The sequence below is a fragment of the Sarcophilus harrisii genome, chromosome 2, assembly GCF_902635505.1.
Source record: "Sarcophilus harrisii chromosome 2, mSarHar1.11, whole genome shotgun sequence".
Classification (NCBI taxonomy): domain Eukaryota; kingdom Metazoa; phylum Chordata; class Mammalia; order Dasyuromorphia; family Dasyuridae; genus Sarcophilus; species Sarcophilus harrisii.
In genome coordinates, this window is record NC_045427.1 from 168,031,059 (window position 1) to 168,050,308 (window position 19,250).

Consider the following 19,250-nt stretch of genomic DNA (forward strand, 5'->3'; position numbering starts at 1 on the left):
TATAGAGGCAACCAACTCAGATTTTTGGAATGTTTTTTCTTGGAGATATCAAAGACAGGTTCTTTTTCTTTAATTCATGTAAATTTTTAAAAATAACTTTTTTATTTATTTTTTTTAAATACATGCAAAGTTTTCAACCTTCACCTTTGCAAAGCCTTGTGTTCCAAATTTTTCTTTCTCTCTCCCCCATAGGCTGCACGCAATCCAATATAGGTTAAACATGTGCAATTCTTCGAAACAAATTTTCATATTCGTCATGTTGCTTAAGAAAAATTAGGTCATATGAGGAAAAAAACACGAGAAAAGAAAAAACAACAAAAAGGGGGAAATATTATGCTTTGATCTACATTCAGTCTCCATAGTTCTCTCTCTGGATGCAGATGGCTCTTTCCATCACAAGTCTATTGGAATTGCCTTGAATCATCTTATTGTTGAAAAGAGCCAAGTCCATCACACTTTTTGTTGCTGTGTACAGTGTTCTTTTGGTTCTACTCACTTTATTAAAAATCAGTCATGTAAGTCTTTTCCAGGCTTTTCTGAAACCACCTCAAAGGCAGATTCTTTAAAGATCTAAATGTTTCTGATGTAATAGTATTCTTTGGTCCCCTGATCTTTGTCTGGGGGCCTGGGTCAGAAAACCCTGAATCTCCTGACAACTCTTCCATCCCCCTTTTACTTGGCCTTAGGAAATGCCTAAAATAATCCTCCACCTTCAATTCATCTGAGATTACTCTTTAGTTTTGGGTGGGAATAATCACCATCCATAATTGACCTGGAGATTAGTTCCTCAATTCATCCCTAGCCTGAAGCCACAGAAGACTAAATAAAATAGAACTCTGTCTCCTAATACACTATTACTTTCTTAAAACGATGGAGACCACTGAGAACTGCTCAGGGTAAATAAACCCTTTTTTGCCAACCTCAGCTTGCAGACCAGGACTGTGAATTCTTTAGCAAAAACCTATGATACTGACCTGGGGCCCCTCAAATGCTCTTAGGTTGTCTCACCCCTCAACATTTCCAAGGATGGGCCTAGTTACTAGCCGTATGCCTATGATCAATAAACAAGTATGGTTAGAAAAGATTCATTGTTGGCCTCAGAAGGATGAATTTTTCCTGATCATAGTAACTCTGGAAGTTTTTTGTTTGTTTTTGTTTTTAAACCAAATAATAGAATTTATATTTACATAAAGGATATTAATGACCACACCATTAGCATACCTTTGAAATATGAAAAATTTTTTTGGTGCTAGAATACAGTAACTAAAATGTTACTGTAGTTATGTTTGTTTATCTTACATAATTTTTTTTTTTAGTATTAGAGAAAAAGAATTTTTAGAAATGGATTAAATGAAGACTGTGATAAAATAGTTTTCTTTGGGGCAGCTAGATGGTGCAGTGGATATAGTACATCAGTCCTGAAGTCAGGAGGACCTGCATTTAAATCTGGTTTCAGACACTTAACACTTCCTAGCTGTGTGACCTTGGGCAAGTCACTTAACTCCAATTGCCTCAGCAGGGAAAAAAAAATTTCTTTTTGCAAATGTTCTAATATTGATACATATATTCTATCCAATCTTGAACTTCTTCCAGATACCTATTCATTCTTCACTTACATAATGTCACTTGATATTTAAGAGGTAATTACTATTGTATTGCCACTGTGTCTGAGGAACCATTTAACTAGCAGCTGAAACTTTCTGTATGTATTGTGTACCCTTTTAGAAAGTGGGCTCGATCATACCCTTACCTACGGATGCTCCTAAAAGCATTTTTTTTTTTTTTCTATTTTGCACCTCTGAACTCTCCCAAGGTATCTTGGGGTTTACTAGCTAGATTTTTCTCTTAAGGCTCAGGCCTTAAACCAAAACCAATCTGATTTTAATTGGCCAAGCTCCATTTGGTGATTGATTGGGTCCTGATTGACTCAGATTGAATGTAAATAGCAATCTTTTCTGCTTTGGCTAGAAACCCTGAGGGTCTTTCCCTTCCAGATTTCATTTATTTGTTTATTTAGTTTTTTTTTTTTTTATTTGAAAGATTCTTTGCCTCAATTGCTACCTTCACTTTCACTGAATGGGTGAGGCCTCGGCCAAATTGAGACCTGCTGAATACTTTAACTTAAAAAGGACAAGCTCTCTCATTGCATCCAGGGCCATATCCAGTCTTTATTTCCTGCTTTCTTGCCACTGGACCCAGATGGCACTGGAGGGGAAAGTGAGGCAGGTGACCTTGCACAGCCTCCCTCACTTAAGTCCAATTCATTTGTATGTCATGGCATCAGCTCCCTAGTGTCATGGTCCTCTTTGAGAGTGAAGAACAAACAACAACTAAGAACAATGCTTTGCTCATAGTATAGTAATTTAAGAAATACTTTGTGCATTCATGTGGAAGTGCATACTGTGATTCATGCCTCTCATTTTGAAGAACTAGGTAAAAGATACCCCAAAAGCTTTTGTTCAACAAGAAAGAATCTACATGTACTGGGCATTGTGCTGGGCCCTGGAGATATGAAGGTATATAAATAAAATAAAAACAAAAGTGAAACAGTCCTTAAACATAAGGAGCTTACATTGTAATGGAGGAAAGCAGCATGCACTACTAAGTAAAGGCAAAACATGTTCAAAGTAATATAGAGAAAATTAAGTAAACATCTCAAGAGCTAAGCATTTGCAAAAGGGATTAGTTCAACAGTAAATAAAAAGCATAATGCATTATAGGGGTAAGGAAGGATGACATTTCTGTTGTCCTTTGATTAGTTAGGATAAGTTCTTAAGCACCAAATTGGCTTGATTGATTTTTTTTGATTGTTGTCCAACTTTCTCAGAGGACCAAAATGACATCACTGAGTTATAGTCTAGCTTAATTCAGTGTGTCCATGTGAGTCTGATTAGACCAATATGAGCTTGGAAAGAGCTACTCTGAACATTTGGAGTAGTTATATCCCTACGTTTGTGCATCTCACTTTTCTTGAGCTACTACTGTTGTGCTTTGCTCATAGAGCACACAACCTTCTTTGATGTGGGTTTGCTGTGCTGGGTGATTATCTTCTCCCAAGTCATGCAGTCTATTCTAGAGTTTTTTCAGAGAGACCTTGAAGAGTGTCTTTGTATTGCTTCTTCTGGTTTCTTTGTAAGTTCAAAGTGCCTAGTCTTTTAGGCAAACATACATTCAGCATTTGAATGAAATGACCAATCTGTCAGAGTGGAGTTGAATGTTTGATAGTTCACCTCAAGAAAGAATTTAAGTATCTAGTACTTTTATCTTGCCAGGTGATCTTCAGAATCTTCCTAAGATAATTCAAATAGAAGTAATTCATTTTCTGGCATGGTGCTGCAGACTGTCCAGGTTTCATAGGCATACTACAATGAAGTCATTGTAGGCTCTCTAGACTTTGTTTGGTAGGCAGTTTTAACATTTTTCCTCTCCTGCACATTTCTTTCAAGCTTGCCAAACCCTGAATTTGCTCTGGCAATGCCTGCAATATCTATGTGTGTATCACTGAAAAGTATCCTATCAAGTTAAGTGGCAGAGAATGGATCCATACTTTGTTGTATCTTACCTTCAGAGACTGTATCTAGTGCACAATCACCCTATGAACAACAACAACAAAAATCATGTACCAACTCTCTTGGCTTTTTTTTTTTTCTTCTTTCAATGACATATAGTCTATTAAATGCCAGTGTTTGCTATGAAGGTACATCGAAGATTTTTTGGGAAGGTTTAGGTAAATGGAAAGTAAGTGTTGATAATGAGAAGGTTATGATATGCTCAAATCTTTCACAGAAGTGACTGATGCTGTTGCTGTTTCTGACTCCGTTCCTCCCAAGAACTTCCTGCCAAGCCAATAATCTGTGCCTGCTCTTGTATTAAAGTCACCCAGAATTATAAGCTTGCTGTCTTTTGGCACATTGATGATGAGGGTCTCTGGAACTTCATAAAGACCCTTATCAGGGTTTGTTCTTATCTGGGTTCATTATGGTAAAAGGATATGCACTGATTTAATTTTTATCACTTTTATTATTTATTACTAATAATCGTTTTTTTTTTTTTTTTTAAATATAGGACTTACAGAGGGCTGCAAAAGTGTTTTGTATGCCCTTTCTAATGCCATAAGACATTAAATTCCCACAATTTGTAGAGAATTATGATAGATGTTAGGGAAGTAGGCAAGTTCCTTTTGGAACTCTGTGAAGACTGTGTATTTTAAAATCAGCTGGAGTCAGGAATTCAGGTTAATGGAAAATCCTCGATCTTTATTCTTTGTGGAGGTGAGGGGGGATGGCCATAGGAAGTGAGAGCAGTCGCAACACGAACAGACCAGCAGTCTCTCCACCTCTCTCTCCACCCATCAAAATCGTCTCTACATCATTTCCTATACAACACATCAAAACTTGCACAGAGAGTAGGCGGAGCCATTCTTTCTCCAAGCATATATTAATAGAGTATTGTCCAATTGCTATTTAGCCTCACGTGCTTGGGACTTCAGTACATCAACTTGAGCTTCAGCCCATTACAGAACTCAGTCTAATAAAGGAATATAGAATATACACAAAAGTATAAGAGATTATACAAGATGCTACATCTACAAATAAGTTTAATACAGACAACCAATTTCTAGACTCATAAAAATAACTGTATTCTAAAGTAAGAATTTTTGGATTGAAAGTCCCCAGTTCTGTCATCTCTTTAAAACAGGTAACTCTTTTTTGAGCTTTCTCTTTGGAGATGATAAACCATTTTTATAAATAGAAGCCTATGAGGATTTCACAGTTTCACATTTCAGTCTATTTCTACTGGCTCTTACTGGTTGGGTGACTGACTAAATTCTTGAAATTTTTATATAACTGAATAGTTGCTACTTAGATGTTAAAGAACCTTTGCTCTTCATGTGCCCCAATCCTGGGAAATAACTCCTTTGAACTATGTATTATGTGGTAGAGTATTTCTGTGTAATGATGAAATCATATTGATTCAAAAATTTGAATATAATGACACTTCTGAAATCACTCTCTCACAGACCTTCTACTTAGTTTTCTGTTGAATTTCAGTAGGCCATGGTAATATTTCAAACTCTATAGTATTTTGGTTCACATTTCATATAATAGGCATGACCACAAACCCAAATCCTGGTTTAAAAATCAGACATCAGAATTAAGATCTTGATAAAGCTAATCCTACAATAGAATTTATTAATAGATCTGCTCTTTATATAGCAGTTTTATCCAGAATTTATTTTCCTACACTCTTTTCTGCAGAAAGAAGTGGTTAAGCTAACATTAACATTTTGCTCAAAAAACACCATCAGAGAATTTCCTTATGATCAGTATATTAATCTTAGTTTCTTATACTTTCTATTTTAGAATGAGTAATCTTGAGAAACACTTAATTTTTTTGGAATACTAAGAATGTTACATTGTACTGTTCTGTTTAAGCAGGATTATTCAGTAAGATTTCAAACTGTTCAGTGCTTTGAAAAGCTTACTCTAAATCTAGTAAAAATTGACATGAAACAGGTCTCCTGTTTCCAGTACAGTGACTACAGCCCTCACTGTCTCCCACCAAAGCTGAAATAAATGTTTTCTGTTCAACTTCAGTTTATCCTAAAATTAAATCCCCTAATATTCTTTGAGAATTCTACATAATGAATGTTGTAATGTAAATGTTGACAAAAAGAATTAAGTCTGACTTTGGCAGAGTATCTGAAGTTGGAAGGAGGAAATGGGAAAAATGAGAGGAAATAGAGAATAAGGCCAGTGTTATCACCTTAGCAATTGGAGTTGCTGTGTACAGGATTAGTCATAATAAATGGAACCAGGTTTCTATCATTTCAGAAAATGGGACACTTATAGATTTTAAATTGTTACGTTGAAATCCTTTTTTATGAATTAAGCTCTATTTGTAATTCAAATACCCAGCACTTCATTAGTATCAATTAGTAATTATTGAGTGCCTTTTATGTATGGAACATTCTTCCAGTGATAGTCAAAAGAAATATCTCCAATTGTGAATATAGAGTTAAGATTTAGGTTAGATTTCTTTTATTCAAAGCGGAGTTCTGCTGGTAAAAGAAGGCAAATTTCAAAATTGGGTAAGTTCTGTAAAAAGAATATAAGCTAAGGAAGTACTATTATTAGGAAGCAAGAGTATTTTGGGTCAAATTCTAGTGTCTAATGTAGCATTTTAAATCTTCACCATTTTGCTATTGGGAATTTTATTTAGGAAACCGTCTTAGATAACAGTAAAATATTGCTTAAATATATATTTCTCAAAGTGTTGTATTGATACTGCACTTGGCTCATAAAAATACAAGCAATATCTTATAAAAACCAAATAAGTAGGGTCAATGCTGAAACCATGTAGTTCAACAAATTACTTTGTTAAAAAATATGGGTAAGATACCAAAAATTTAAAAATGTTGATTTCACATAGACCCTCCTCTCAACTAGCTTAAAATTACATAAGGATAATAATAGTGACCCATAGATGAAGAGTGCAGAACTAGGACTAAGAATATCAGAAATTGTTATTCAAAATAGGAATTGGACTAGGGATGTGCAAGAGCTTAAGAACTACCCAAGAACCTCCAGTAAAAATCAGAACTGGGAATCTATAGTTTGGAAATATACAAATATCATAATTCAGAACACTATATTAAATTGACACAAAGCATTCAGGAATCAATGTATTGAGTGGCAAGATAAAGTAGGAAAAGGGGAAAAGGAATAAGCATTTATACACTTTGTGCAAGCTATGGTCCTGTGTACTTTTAATGTATCATTTGATTGTCACAACAATCCTGGAAGGTAGGTGCTATTATTACCCCTATTTTGCACTTGAAATAACTGAGGCACACAGGTGAAGTAATTTGTGTAAACTTATGTAAGCTAGTAAGTGTCTGAGTCTGGATTTGAATTCAGTTCTTCTTGACTCCAGGTCCAGTGCTCGCATCTATCTTACTACATCATTGTAGAAATAGATAATTAATAGGTCAACTAGACACTTGAGAACTAAGATATCAGAAACTGGCTTAAGGTTCCCACAGAATAACTCCCACCCACCCCCAAACAACCCCAGATTAAAAAATCCTTTATGTGAAGTACGTACTGGAGGAGACTTAACTTCTAAGGGTTGATCATAAACCACTTAGATGATTATTGATTTTACTTAGAGCAAACCTGAGATTTAACTGTCCTAGAACTTGCAAGTAGAAGAGTAGTTGACTAATCGTAGTTGACTGTTAAGTTTGTAGGTATTTGTCAGCATGTTGTCCTGACTTGGAGTTATAAAAATACAAAAATAATAAATAATAAAGATGTAAAGCAACCTATGTGACATAGCTAACCTTTTTAACCAGCCCCAGTTTTCAAAGACATTTTTATTAAATTTTGAAATATGACAATCTTACAAATTTGTTTTTTTCTCCTCAAACTTTATCCTCAGTATTCTATGGAGAACAACAGTAGCACTCAATAAAGGAGTACCAGTTCAGTATCGTTACTTTAAAGGATACTTTGTAGAACCAAAGGTATGCACTTTTTAATCTAATTTCCAGTTCTATAACAATTTTCTTAATCTCTTCCCAAAAATTACTAATATAATTTATGAAAAAATTGAACTAGAAACCCATTTGTAAAATGTTTTTTTAAACTGAACAAGAAACCATCTGTAAAAATTTCTATGATCAAAAAAGTAATTTCTGTCATGGTGCTAAAATGTTAAAACAAATGGCATTTGGTGCATGGACAATTTGTCTACAGTGGAATTGAGGTAATTCGTAAGTATGTGTGCTAAAATTGTTCTTGATCATGAACTTGTACGCATTTGAAATTAAAATGGCATTTTTACAAATGTGATTTTTTTTTAAATGAAAAGTTGACCATAAAATAGCCATCAGTCTCAAAGAGTATGCTTTTTTTCTTAGTTACAGTAATAATATGGGAATATCTATGAAAGTTTGTAGTTTTAGATAGCTTTTTTTTTTTTTCATAGCAACTGTTATCTGTTGACTGCATTAGGATTGCATTTCAAATACTTAAATAGGTAGTATCTAGCAGTTAGCTAAATTAGATTGATTTCTCTAAAATTCTTAGTATAGTAGCACTGATAATTAAGGCCAAAGCCTGTTTCAAAGGTCATAAAAAGATGTTAAAAGCTCCCTGTACTCAATAATTTGTAATGAGATGAGATTTCAGTAATTTTCTCTTCTTTGTAATAGGAAAAATTTAGCTACTTTATTTTTCAAAAAAGAGTTTCATACAGTTGATTGAATTGAAGGTTTTTTTCTTTCAAAATAATGGGACTGCATATGATTAGCCTAGTGCTCAGGCAAGAGAAGTGCTATGTGAAAATAAACTAAGCATAAGAAAGAGGGAATGACAGAAAAATGATGTATTTTCTTACCTTTAGAAAGTTTTTTAAAATTACTTATGAAGTAAATCAAGCAGTCACTCTTGCTTCATTCTTTTAGTCACCAGTATAAGAAAATTGACAAACCTATCCCAGCTGTCTGTTGCACCTATTACTTTTATATAGTAAATATTCAGTATCTGAATTTGAATAATTGTTGTTAGAACTGAATATTGGCTTACCTTGACAGTAGTCTTATTTTTATTTTGCTTTAGAATGGCATCTAAGTCTCTTTTGTTATGGGGGTAATGTCAAGAAAATTATTTAGTTTGAAATAAAAATTATTATGTTTGTATATCATATCATTACTGTTGTGAGTTCACATTACTGACAGCCATTGTGCTGTTTTAAATTCATACGACTGTTAAGACCAACCAGATTTGTACTTGAGAAATCCAATTTTTGATTAAAAAGAAGACATCTAAAAAGAAGAAATCTCTATGCTTTTTTTTTTTTTTTTTTTTTTGGCTAAGAGCTAAGTAGGACTGTTGTCAACACAGTTCAAATTAAGCCCGTCTATAATCTTTTCTTTTAAAATGTAAAGAATAGTTCCAAAATGCCTTTCCAAAAGAATTGGCAATAAATTTGCTTATAGTAAAAACAAGAACAACAAAAGCTTTTTTTCCCCCTTGTAATACTTGCAAAAGTTTACAGTATATGTTGGTTAGTGTGTTTCTTTAAGTAGGTACTCTGTATCGTGCATACATGTACCGTGTGATGCAGAGGCTGCCATGGTAAGTATGTTTTTCATGGAATAGAGTAAATAGCTACTTAATATCCCATACATATGGATAAAGTGTTTTCCCCCTCACATATCAGCTTAAATGATACCCAGAGATTTTTGGTTAGAAACAATCTGAAATTATTTCAATTCTGTGAATAATAGTGTGATGAGGCACTTGATTATTTGAAAATAAAGTGAAACAAAGCTAAAGGGGCATCAGGCATCAGCATTCTTTGATGTTTTTCAGGGTAGTCTTCCAAGAAGTAAATTCATAGGGGTTTAAATCACTCTTCATATTTAGTCTGGTATATCTGGCTTTTAGCATGGATATTTTACAAATATTTTAGAAGTTAAGGGGCATGGAATGTCATTTCTCCTTTCATTTTTAATAATAGAGTCTATTTCCTTATAGTTTTAGTAATTTTAAAAAGCTGTTAGAAATGAGTTTGAGCCATAGCTTATAGTAGTTGTAAAGCTGACAAGGTCATCTCCAATATGCAAAAAGTGGGGTTAATGACTTAACAAGAACAAAACCCAAGAAACCTCTGACCAGTAATAATTATTAACCTGAAATAGGTAATTGTTTGATAACATGTCATGTCCCTGCAGATTGTTTTTATTTGAGGAAATGTATTCTTAACATATTTCATAATCATATTCTTAATAACTTTTATTTAGAAACTAAAAATTCTCAAAATGAAGCGGCTTTTTTTTTTTTAAATGAGTCATGTTCACTATCTTAGATGGTCTTTTTTTTAATCACCTCTTTAAATTTTTTCAATAGCTAATTTGTGCATATTTGATTTGGCCCATCATAAAATTTCTCAAATCAATTTGCAAGTGTCCTCAATATAATTGTAAAAAAGTTTTGAGAAAAAATTGTCCACATGTCATGATATATGCATTTCAGGTTATATCAAATGAAAATAGTAAAAATCTCCAAATAAAAGCTCATTGTTCAGTTTGATAGCTTAAAAAAAAAAAATGAAGTCTTAATACTGCCTGTAGGAGAAGTTTATTTTCTGTCCTTGAAAAACTGCAATTCAGATATTATTTAATCATAGTGCTATTTTTGGATTGAACCTACTCATTTTTTTCCCATCTTAAAGTTAATTTGCATGATTAAGAAAATTTAGTAATTCTAAATTTTATTAGATTAAAAAAAATACTGTTCAAATACAGTTTATATTATTTTAGGCTTGTATTGGTACTCTTTTTTTTAAAAAAGCTTTCTCAATTTTTGTACAAAAAGAAAATAGTCCTCTTAGATTAGACAGGTTATCTTTAATATATTGCAAGCTATCTCAAAGTTCAGTGATGTTACTGTTATATTGACTTTTCAAGGTTTATTTTTGCTGCTTTTTTGAAATATGGTTATAGACTTACTCTTCACAGTAAGAGCTTGTACAAATGTCATGTAGGATTGCCAAATATAGAATGTTTCAAACTTGACCCATGTTCTAATGTTAGACTTTGTTAGCATATCTTTTGTATATTTTGGAGATATGGAAATGGAAAAGTTTATAAGGAATTTTCTCCACTTAAGACTCTGGATTCACATGTAAATGGACGGTTGTCTAGTGTCACATTTTATGTAGTAAAACTTCATTACAATATAATATATGTAGTAAATTTGAAGTGAAAATTTTTATGTCCCTTATAAATGTTTTTTTTTTAATAGCTTTTTATTTACAAGTTATATGTATGGGTAATTTTACAGGATTGACCCTTATAAATGTTTTTTAACTAGTAAATATCTTTTGTGTTTCATAAATGATCGGATTTATTATTATGCAAATTTGTGAACATCTAGATTTATTTAAAATGGATTTCATTGCAAAGCTTTAACAATTTTATTAAATTTTTAAACATATGGGTCCTCTGATTTGAAGAGTAAAAGGATCGAATTGCTTTTTTATTTTTGGAGTTATCAATTCTTTCAGTACTCCTAATTATCACTGTCTTGCTTTTGGCAATGTATTTCACTAACTAAATGTTAAAATATACCTTAGCTATAATAATAATAATTTCCCCTCCAAAAAAGAAGCCTAAATTCTTGTTAGTGATCATATTTTTGTATAATTTTCCATCATTGAGGATCATTATGACTTTTGTAAGGAAGAAAAATTTTATCAAAAGAGGAGAAAACATTAGCAAAAGTTATAAAAAACATCTTCATATAGTTATAAAACTAAGTGAAATTTTCCTTATTTTGGTAAAGGCAGTTTTTTCTATGAAATTTTCAGTTTTTGATTATTTTGCCCTTTATAAAGCCAGGTAAATAGACAGACAAAATAAGCATGCCTTTGAAACTTGAAGTAAATTTCAGCCTTCAAGAATAATTTGAATGTTGGCTTTTCAACAATTGACAATGTTTTGGATGAAAAAACACCAACTCACATTTTAAAAAATCTTTATCATCAGAATTTGGGCATTTCTTAGCAGCCTGTCAATTTAAGTGATATTTAAGAGCAGTCAGAAATGCACATAGTTGATTGTTTTTCTATATCACTGCCATTTTTGACATATTTTGTTGGTAGTTTTAATTAATATTAAAATGTAAGAGAAAACTTGAAAATGTAGATATCAATATTTATTTTATTTTGACATGTTTTATGTTGGTAAATTCACCACAATCTTTGAAGTTGTATGAAAGCCCCATTTAGCAACAAACATCAGGTTTCTGCTATGATGATAGTGTTGTGTTAGGAGCTAAAAATACAAAGATAATAAAATAGGGTTCCTGTTCTTAATGAACTTAGTATATTGACTTGAGATAAAAATGTAGATTTCATAAGGTTTTAGATCAGGTTTTAGAAATTGAAGAGACCATATAAATCACCTAGTTCAATTTCCTTACTTTACAAAGAAACTGAAGTTCTGAGATGAGAAATGTCTCATCCATGATACATAACAGGTAGTAACTGTTATAGCAGATATTTGAATGCAAGTCTTCTAACTGCCTAGAGCAGTACTCTTTGCATTGTAACCATAACATTTCTCCTTAAGTAGATTTTGTATCATTTGACTGGCAATTAACAATATTTAATGTCATGTTCCCTCTGATATGTATTAGAAAATTCAGGTATTTTAGTAGCTCTGATTTAAAAAAAAAAAAAAATAGTGCAACTGTTAAGGGACAGGCATTTTAAAAGACATACTTTGTATCTGACATGAAGCTAAGATATTGGTGGTAAAAAGACAAAATATTTTGTAAACTGTACTCTTGATCTCAAGAAGGTGGTTTTCTGTTGAGAGAAAAAATAGACAAAATAGTATATACAAAATATACAAATTAGCTGGGTAACCATTGTAGTAAAGGTTTATGTAGTCATTTAATTCTTTTATCAAGATTAATCTCTAAGTAATTGGCAACATCTGTGATGTAGGTTTGGCATTCGGTTTTTTTTGGGAAAAGAGTAGCAGTAGTTTCATTCTTTGTTACTTTTTTTTTTTTTTTAAAGACTTTTAAAATGTACAAATTACTGCAAAAATATGAAGCATCTATAAACTACATATAATTTAGGAGGGGGACAACTTATTTTTGTTGTATATTTTCCATAAATTTTTTTTGTTATTAAAAATGTTCATACCCAATAGCCTTTTATATAATAAGAAAATGTGGGAATGGGAGGAGTTGAGGGGTTGGGTTTTACTAGGTTCATCTTATAATAGATTTGAATATTTAAGTAAATTTAGCTTATGCACTAAAGAATATAGATAGTAAAACTAAGGAAATCACAATTCATTCCTATTTATTTATCACAAATTCTGCTTTTCATTACCAAATAATGGAGTTATATTCCTTAATTCTGTATGTCCTCTTGTTTCTTTTTTAATATGTATAAAGATGAAGTAAGTTTGGTGATTTTTTTTTTTTCCTCCAAAATGTTTTTGTAGTTAATGGAATAGAATAGAACATTCTAATATTATAGAAAGTAGCATTCCAAAATCTGTAGCTGGAATGCAAAGTGTATTTGATGTTTATTTGACATGTACATAGCATGTATTTTTAAATAATATGTTGACTATGCTTAATGTAGTTTCCTTTACTCTTCCACCTTCACTTCCTTTTAGCAATTAGCTTATTTTGTTACCTGGTGGATTTCTACTTGTTGGCTTAGAGCATAAAAAAGAAGATGAATCTCTTGGTTTCATATTCATATTCATAGTTTAATACTTTTCCCCACAAACATCTAGTGGAGTCATGGGTAGAAAACAAGATATGAGAAATTATTGCAGACGTTTAACTTTTAAATTGCAGACTATCGGAGGTCCATGTCAAGTCATAGTTCACAAGTGGGAGACTCATCTACAACCACGATCAATAACCCCTTTAGGTATGGGCATTAACTGCATCTGTTTGAGGCATATGCATAAAGTTACTAATAATGCTGCACAATGGCTTAGTGAAATTTGACAGGTTTTATTAGCAAGTTGAAAACTTAATGCATTACCAGTTCCACAAATTTCACTTAGCACATCATGGAGCTTACTCTCAAAAATAATTCTTAATTTGCCTCAGCCTTTTAGTTAACACTTGGAAAAAAATACTTTTTAGTTATATTCTTATTTTTTAGTGAATTTCATTTATTATAAAATATATGTTGAATAAATCTCAATTGGAGCCATAAATTTTTTTTTTCTGAACTAATTTTCTTGTTTTTGAGACTGAGTATCCATGGCTTTATTATGTTACTTCAATTAGTTCAGGCTTTTAAAAATGAAATTTAAAGAAAAAAACATGATCTAAGCCATAAGACTTATCTTGGTAACTTTGCTTTTTAGCTATATATTCCAAAGGATTATAAAAATTTAATTAGTGATGATTATTTTTTGCCTGATATTAAAATTCAGCTTGTTTGAATAAATTGAAACCACACTTCTTGAATACATATTTCCCCAATTTAGAATATTTTTAAAAAGAAGCACCATTGCTGAATATGTTGGACCTTGAGATGATTATCTTTTGGTGTCATTAAGTTCTTTTGAAACTTAAGACATTTATTCTTATATAAAATTTATACTTTTAAAAAATTTATACTAACTTTATATGACACATTCTTGTATTTTTCACATATTTTAAATTATCTGCCTCTCTTTACCTGAAGAGTTGCCTGATTGCTAGGGAAGTTATATCTTTTTAGTTTGTGGACATTAGAATTTATGGGCCTGCTACTTTAGCTTTGGAAGCAATGAATATTTCTGCTTGGCACAGTAGAGCTAACATTTCTGTTATTTTTTGGTCTATCATTTTCCATCTTCTTTATTGGATTTTTTTATATAACTATAGTAATCCTGTATTGAGGGTGGAAAATATTAACATACATGTTAAATAAACTTTTAAGCAAGAGTTCAAATACTGACATACATTATGTGTTTCAAAACAGTCATATGTTAAGTGGAAATTCATTTTTAATCATGTTTAAAGACGTTTAACTTTTAAATTCTAATAAATTATACCATTAAATTTGAGAAACCATATGAAATGGTCTAGAAATCTTTCTGGAAAAAATACATTTGATTTTTACATTTTTATAGATTCCAAACATAACACGTACATTTTTATAGATTAACAAAAAATCCTGCAATTGGGGGTAGAGAGTAAGCACTTAAAAAGAACTAGTTGATGTTATCTAGTGTAATAGGAAACTACTTATTTTACTTAGAAGCTGGAAGTTTGCCCTTTTTTTTTTACTTAATCATTATTTCTGGCAGAAAAAGGAGCTATTCAAGGACAAATTTTGGGTTTTTTATTAGATGCACTTTTTCTCACAGTTTTATTGAGTATACAGGTAAGTTTGTGCTATCTAGGTTTTTTTAAAACTCTGGTTGGCTATTAGAGGATAGTTAGAATTTCAGTGGAAAATGGAATTTTAGTCAGGATTTATGTCATAAATAAGAACAAGCATTTTAATTGTGCCAAATCTTTGATCTAGAAAAATCCATAGTTTGATTTTCTCCTCCTTTACCATAAAAAAAAAAATCAAAAAACACTTTTGTTGTGTGTATTGGTGTTTAAAAGCCAATTTAAAAGAAGCAATATAATACAAGGAACATTTTCTATTCAGCCTAATTTTCATTATCTCTGAAAGCAAGAAGTGTTGGATTCAATCACTCAAGTTCCTTTTAGCTCAAAATCTCTGATTCTCTAATAGCATGAGGTTAGAATTATTATTTATTATTGTGGGGAAATACCGCATATGTTCCCTTTTTCTGTTTTGGTAATTTCTTATGCTACCATGGGAAAATGGAATAACTATTAATGTCAAGAGAAAAAAAATCTTACTGAAGGCATCAATAAAGTCTTTAGAAATAGGATAGTTATCATAGTTATTCCTTCTGTATAAGTTGTAACTTTTAATTTTATTTATCTACCTTTTTTCCCCCTTTACTTTTAGAGGGCGAAAGCACTATTGATGATGGACAGTTTGGAATCCACAGTAAGTGAGACTTATATTTAGTATGTTCCTAAGTTTTATAAAAAAAAAAAAAAAATTACAAATTTAATTATAAAAATGGTTTAAATGATGCATTTGCCAAATTTTTTTTCTTTATTTTTTTTTAACTATTTTTGGAAATATTAAAATAAATTTCAGCAAGAATGAGTTCACTATGACAGTGGAAAACGTTATTTTGCATTACTAACTTTGCTTTTTTAAAAAGCTACTTAATCTTGGTATTTGTGTAACTTCTTGGTTTCAAGAAGTTAATAGAAAAATTATAAATTATTGCATTTTATTCTAAGAATATATTTTATGATAATCCTAGTTCTATTTATTTATTTGTTTTTTTCCAGTTACTTTGGAACAAAAATTTTTTTTTACATTTGTTCTTAAAATTTTTGAGTTCTAGGTTCTTTCCCTTATCCACACCTACAATTAAGAAACCACTTGTAAAGTTTGTAGAACATTTCCATGAAGGTCACGTTATAGGTGGGGAAAGCACAGATCTTCCACCCTGATGAAAATAAAAACCTTCAAGAAAAATTAAATTAAGAAAGCGAGAACTTTGATCTGTATTCAGATATAATCAGTTCCTTCTCTGGGAATGGATAGGATTTTTCATCATAAGTACTTCAGAGTAGTCAGGAATGACTATACTACTGGGGAATAATGAATGAATAATTACATTTTTCCCTTTAATTGGCAGATAAATAAGATGCTTTTTATTTTAGACATTTTTGCATATTTTTGCTAAGATATCTTATTCAGGTTTCTATTTTGGTTGCTGAATAACAATTGTAAAACCGTACTGTGATTGTAAATGCTGTAGGATATTGCATTGAATTAATAAAGACTTTAGGCTTAGGAGTAGTATTTTTTTAAAAATTTTCATTTTAGCTTGCTTTTGTTTTTAGCATCCAGGACAATATCTGATTGAAGATTTAAGTTAATTGAGGTTTTCCTTCAGGTGTGTGTGTGTGTATTGTATATGTATTTATGTATTTATATGCATATATGTCAGAAGTATATAGAATTTGAACATTGCAAAGAAATAAAAATTTAGTTTTTTTCCTATGTTGAAAAGAAATTGTTTTATACCAGAATTTTCGTCTAAAAATATTTGAATGGTTTAAACTTTTTGTGTTATAGCTTAGCTTCTTTTGAATTATGTACAAGTTAACATATACATAATATACGCATTATACATATATATTATACACAAAATATACATGAAATTTAATTTGGAAGGGTTTTTTGTAGAGAGATTTAATTATATGATTTTTTTTTTCTAATTTCTCCAAGTGTAGTGCATGTGACATTATTACATTTTTATTGTAATATTTTATTTTAGTTTTAAGTGGATAATTGCCCATTTGTTTTCTAGAATCAAACAAAACTTTGTGAGTAATTACAAAGAAATAACTCCTGTGGATCTTCTTCTTAAAGTTAAAAGGATTAATTTTAAATAATTTAATTTTAAATTAAAAGATAACATCTAATTGCTGTTATTTTAAATTTTTATTGGAGAATAGCTCAAACAGTCTTAAGAATCTTTAAAAAGAAAACTTAATTAACTTCAGACATCGGTGAAAAGTCTTAGTTCTAAAGTACTTGGCATTTTTACAAAAGAGCTTGCTGAATTTATGGTCTCTTTCTTCCATTTGCTATTAGATACTAAATTTATGAGAGTAAACAACTCTCAAAAGATGCTTTCTTATTGTAGATGCCATATGATCACGTGAACTGTATGGAGTAATAGGAATTTATAGTTTATTATTTGTAATGCCTTATGTTTGAAGTGAGTGGTCTGAAAAGTGTCAGAGGAGATATTTTGTGGAAGATTTGCCAGGCCTACTCCCATCTTGAAACAGACTCGAGTCTTCCAAGTTTAACCTATTTAAGTTGTTATATATGTTGTGGTTCAGAATACTGGATTGGAAATTGGGATACCTGAGTAGTTGTAAATGCCATTAAATAACCATATTATTGAGATAGAAGATACCTCAACAAGATTAGGGTCTCCAAGTTAGTATCACAGCTTTGGTGAAGGTATTTGAACACTCAATCTCCAAGGGGTAAAGATTTATTATAATTATAATGCCAATTGATACAGGCTAAAGTTCCAAGGGAATCTAGCAAAGAGCTAAAAGAAAATAATTTTTTTTAAATTTAATAGCCTTTTATTTACAGGTTATATGCATGGGTAACTTTACAGCATTAACAATTGCCAAACCTCTTGTTCCAATTTTTCACCTCTTACCCCCCACCACCTCCCCCAGATGGCAGGATGACCAGTAGATGTTAAATATATTAAAATATAAATTAGATACACAATAAGTATACATGACCAAACCGTTATTTCACTGTACAAAAAGAATCAGACTCTGAAATATTGTACAATTAGCTTGTGAAGGAAATAAAAAATGCAGGTAGGCAGAAATATAGGGATTGGGAATTCAATGTAATGGTTTTTAGTCATCACCGAGAGTTCTTTCTTTGGGTGTAGCTGGTTCAGTTCATTACTGCTCCATTGGAAATGATTTGGTTGATCTCATTGCTGAGGATGGCCAGGTCCATCAGAACTGGTCATCATATAGTATTGTTGTTGAAGTATATAATGATCTCCTGGTCCTGCTCATTTCACTCAGCATCAGTTCGTGTAAGTCTCTCCAGGCCTTTCTGAAATCATCCTGTTGGTCATTTCTTACAGAACAATAAGATTCCATAATATTCATATACCACAATTTATTCAGCCATTCTCCAACTGATGGGCATCCATTCAGTTTCCAGTTTCTAGCCACTACAAAAAGGGCTGCCACAAACATTCGTGCACATACAGGTCCCTTTCCCTTCTTTATAATCTCTTTGGGTTATAAGCCCAGTAGTAACACTGCTGGGGTCAAAGGGTATGCACAGTTTGATAACTTTTTGAGCATAGTTCCAAACTACTCTCCAGAATGGTTGGATTTGTTCACAACTCCACCAACAATGCATCAATGTCCCAGTTTTCCCGCATCCCCTCCAACACTCATCATTATTTTTTCCTGTCATCTTAGCCAATCTGACAGGTGTGCAGTGGTATCTTAGAGTTGTCTTAATTTGCATTTCTCTGATTAATAATGACTTGGAGCATCTAAAAGAAGATAATTTTATAGGAAAGAGGTCAGTGATAATCTAATTTTATGACTTAGAGATATCATTGAAGCATAGTAGGGGTGGGGTAGTTCCCATCTTCAGATTCTATGGCTTACTGACTGACCTACAGATTGTTCTCTGATAGCCTGCATTGTTTGTGGCACTTCCTTAGGGCTTCTCAGGAATTGCTACATTCTCACACTTCATCATTCCCCTTTCGAGTAATCAAAGCCTAAATTCTTTTGGGGCTGAGGGGAAAAGCTCTCATCTTCTGGAGGTGCTTCAGGCTGACAAAGGGTGTAGATCTGGCCCTGCCTAGTTGAGTCCAGACTGAGGAGGAGAGACTTGAAAATGGTGGCAGCAGCATCCAGGGGGTGCTGAGTCTTGTGATTAGATAGTAGTTGGTATTCAGGTTGGGAAGTTCATGGCCTGGAGTCTGAAAGATAGAATGCTCACAAATACTGGGGGAGATAACAGTATGGGCCTTAGACAAAGAAACTTTATAGCCTTGGAAGCTTAGAAAGTTAGCTGCCTCC

The 19,250-nt window shown here is 31.9% G+C and overlaps 1 protein-coding gene across 9 annotated transcripts in view; it reads left to right on the forward strand.

Moving 5' to 3' along the window:
• Nucleotides 1-19,250, forward strand: part of GPCPD1 (glycerophosphocholine phosphodiesterase 1) — a 99,028-nt gene that overhangs the window by 12,436 nt on the left and 67,342 nt on the right. For 8 of the 9 annotated variants that reach the window (XR_004231839.1, XR_004231841.1, XR_004231840.1 and 5 more), the window contains 3 exons: nt 7,444-7,528; nt 13,398-13,473; nt 15,535-15,576. Coding sequence is in view for 6 of the 9 variants with exons in the window: in XM_023494679.2 (XP_023350447.1) it covers nt 7,444-7,528; nt 13,398-13,473; nt 15,535-15,576 (203 nt within the window). In the remaining 3 variants the exon portion in view is untranslated. The remainder of the gene's footprint in view (nt 1-7,443; nt 7,529-13,397; nt 13,474-15,534; nt 15,577-19,250) is intronic. The other variant, XM_012539928.3, reaches the window with a different exon arrangement.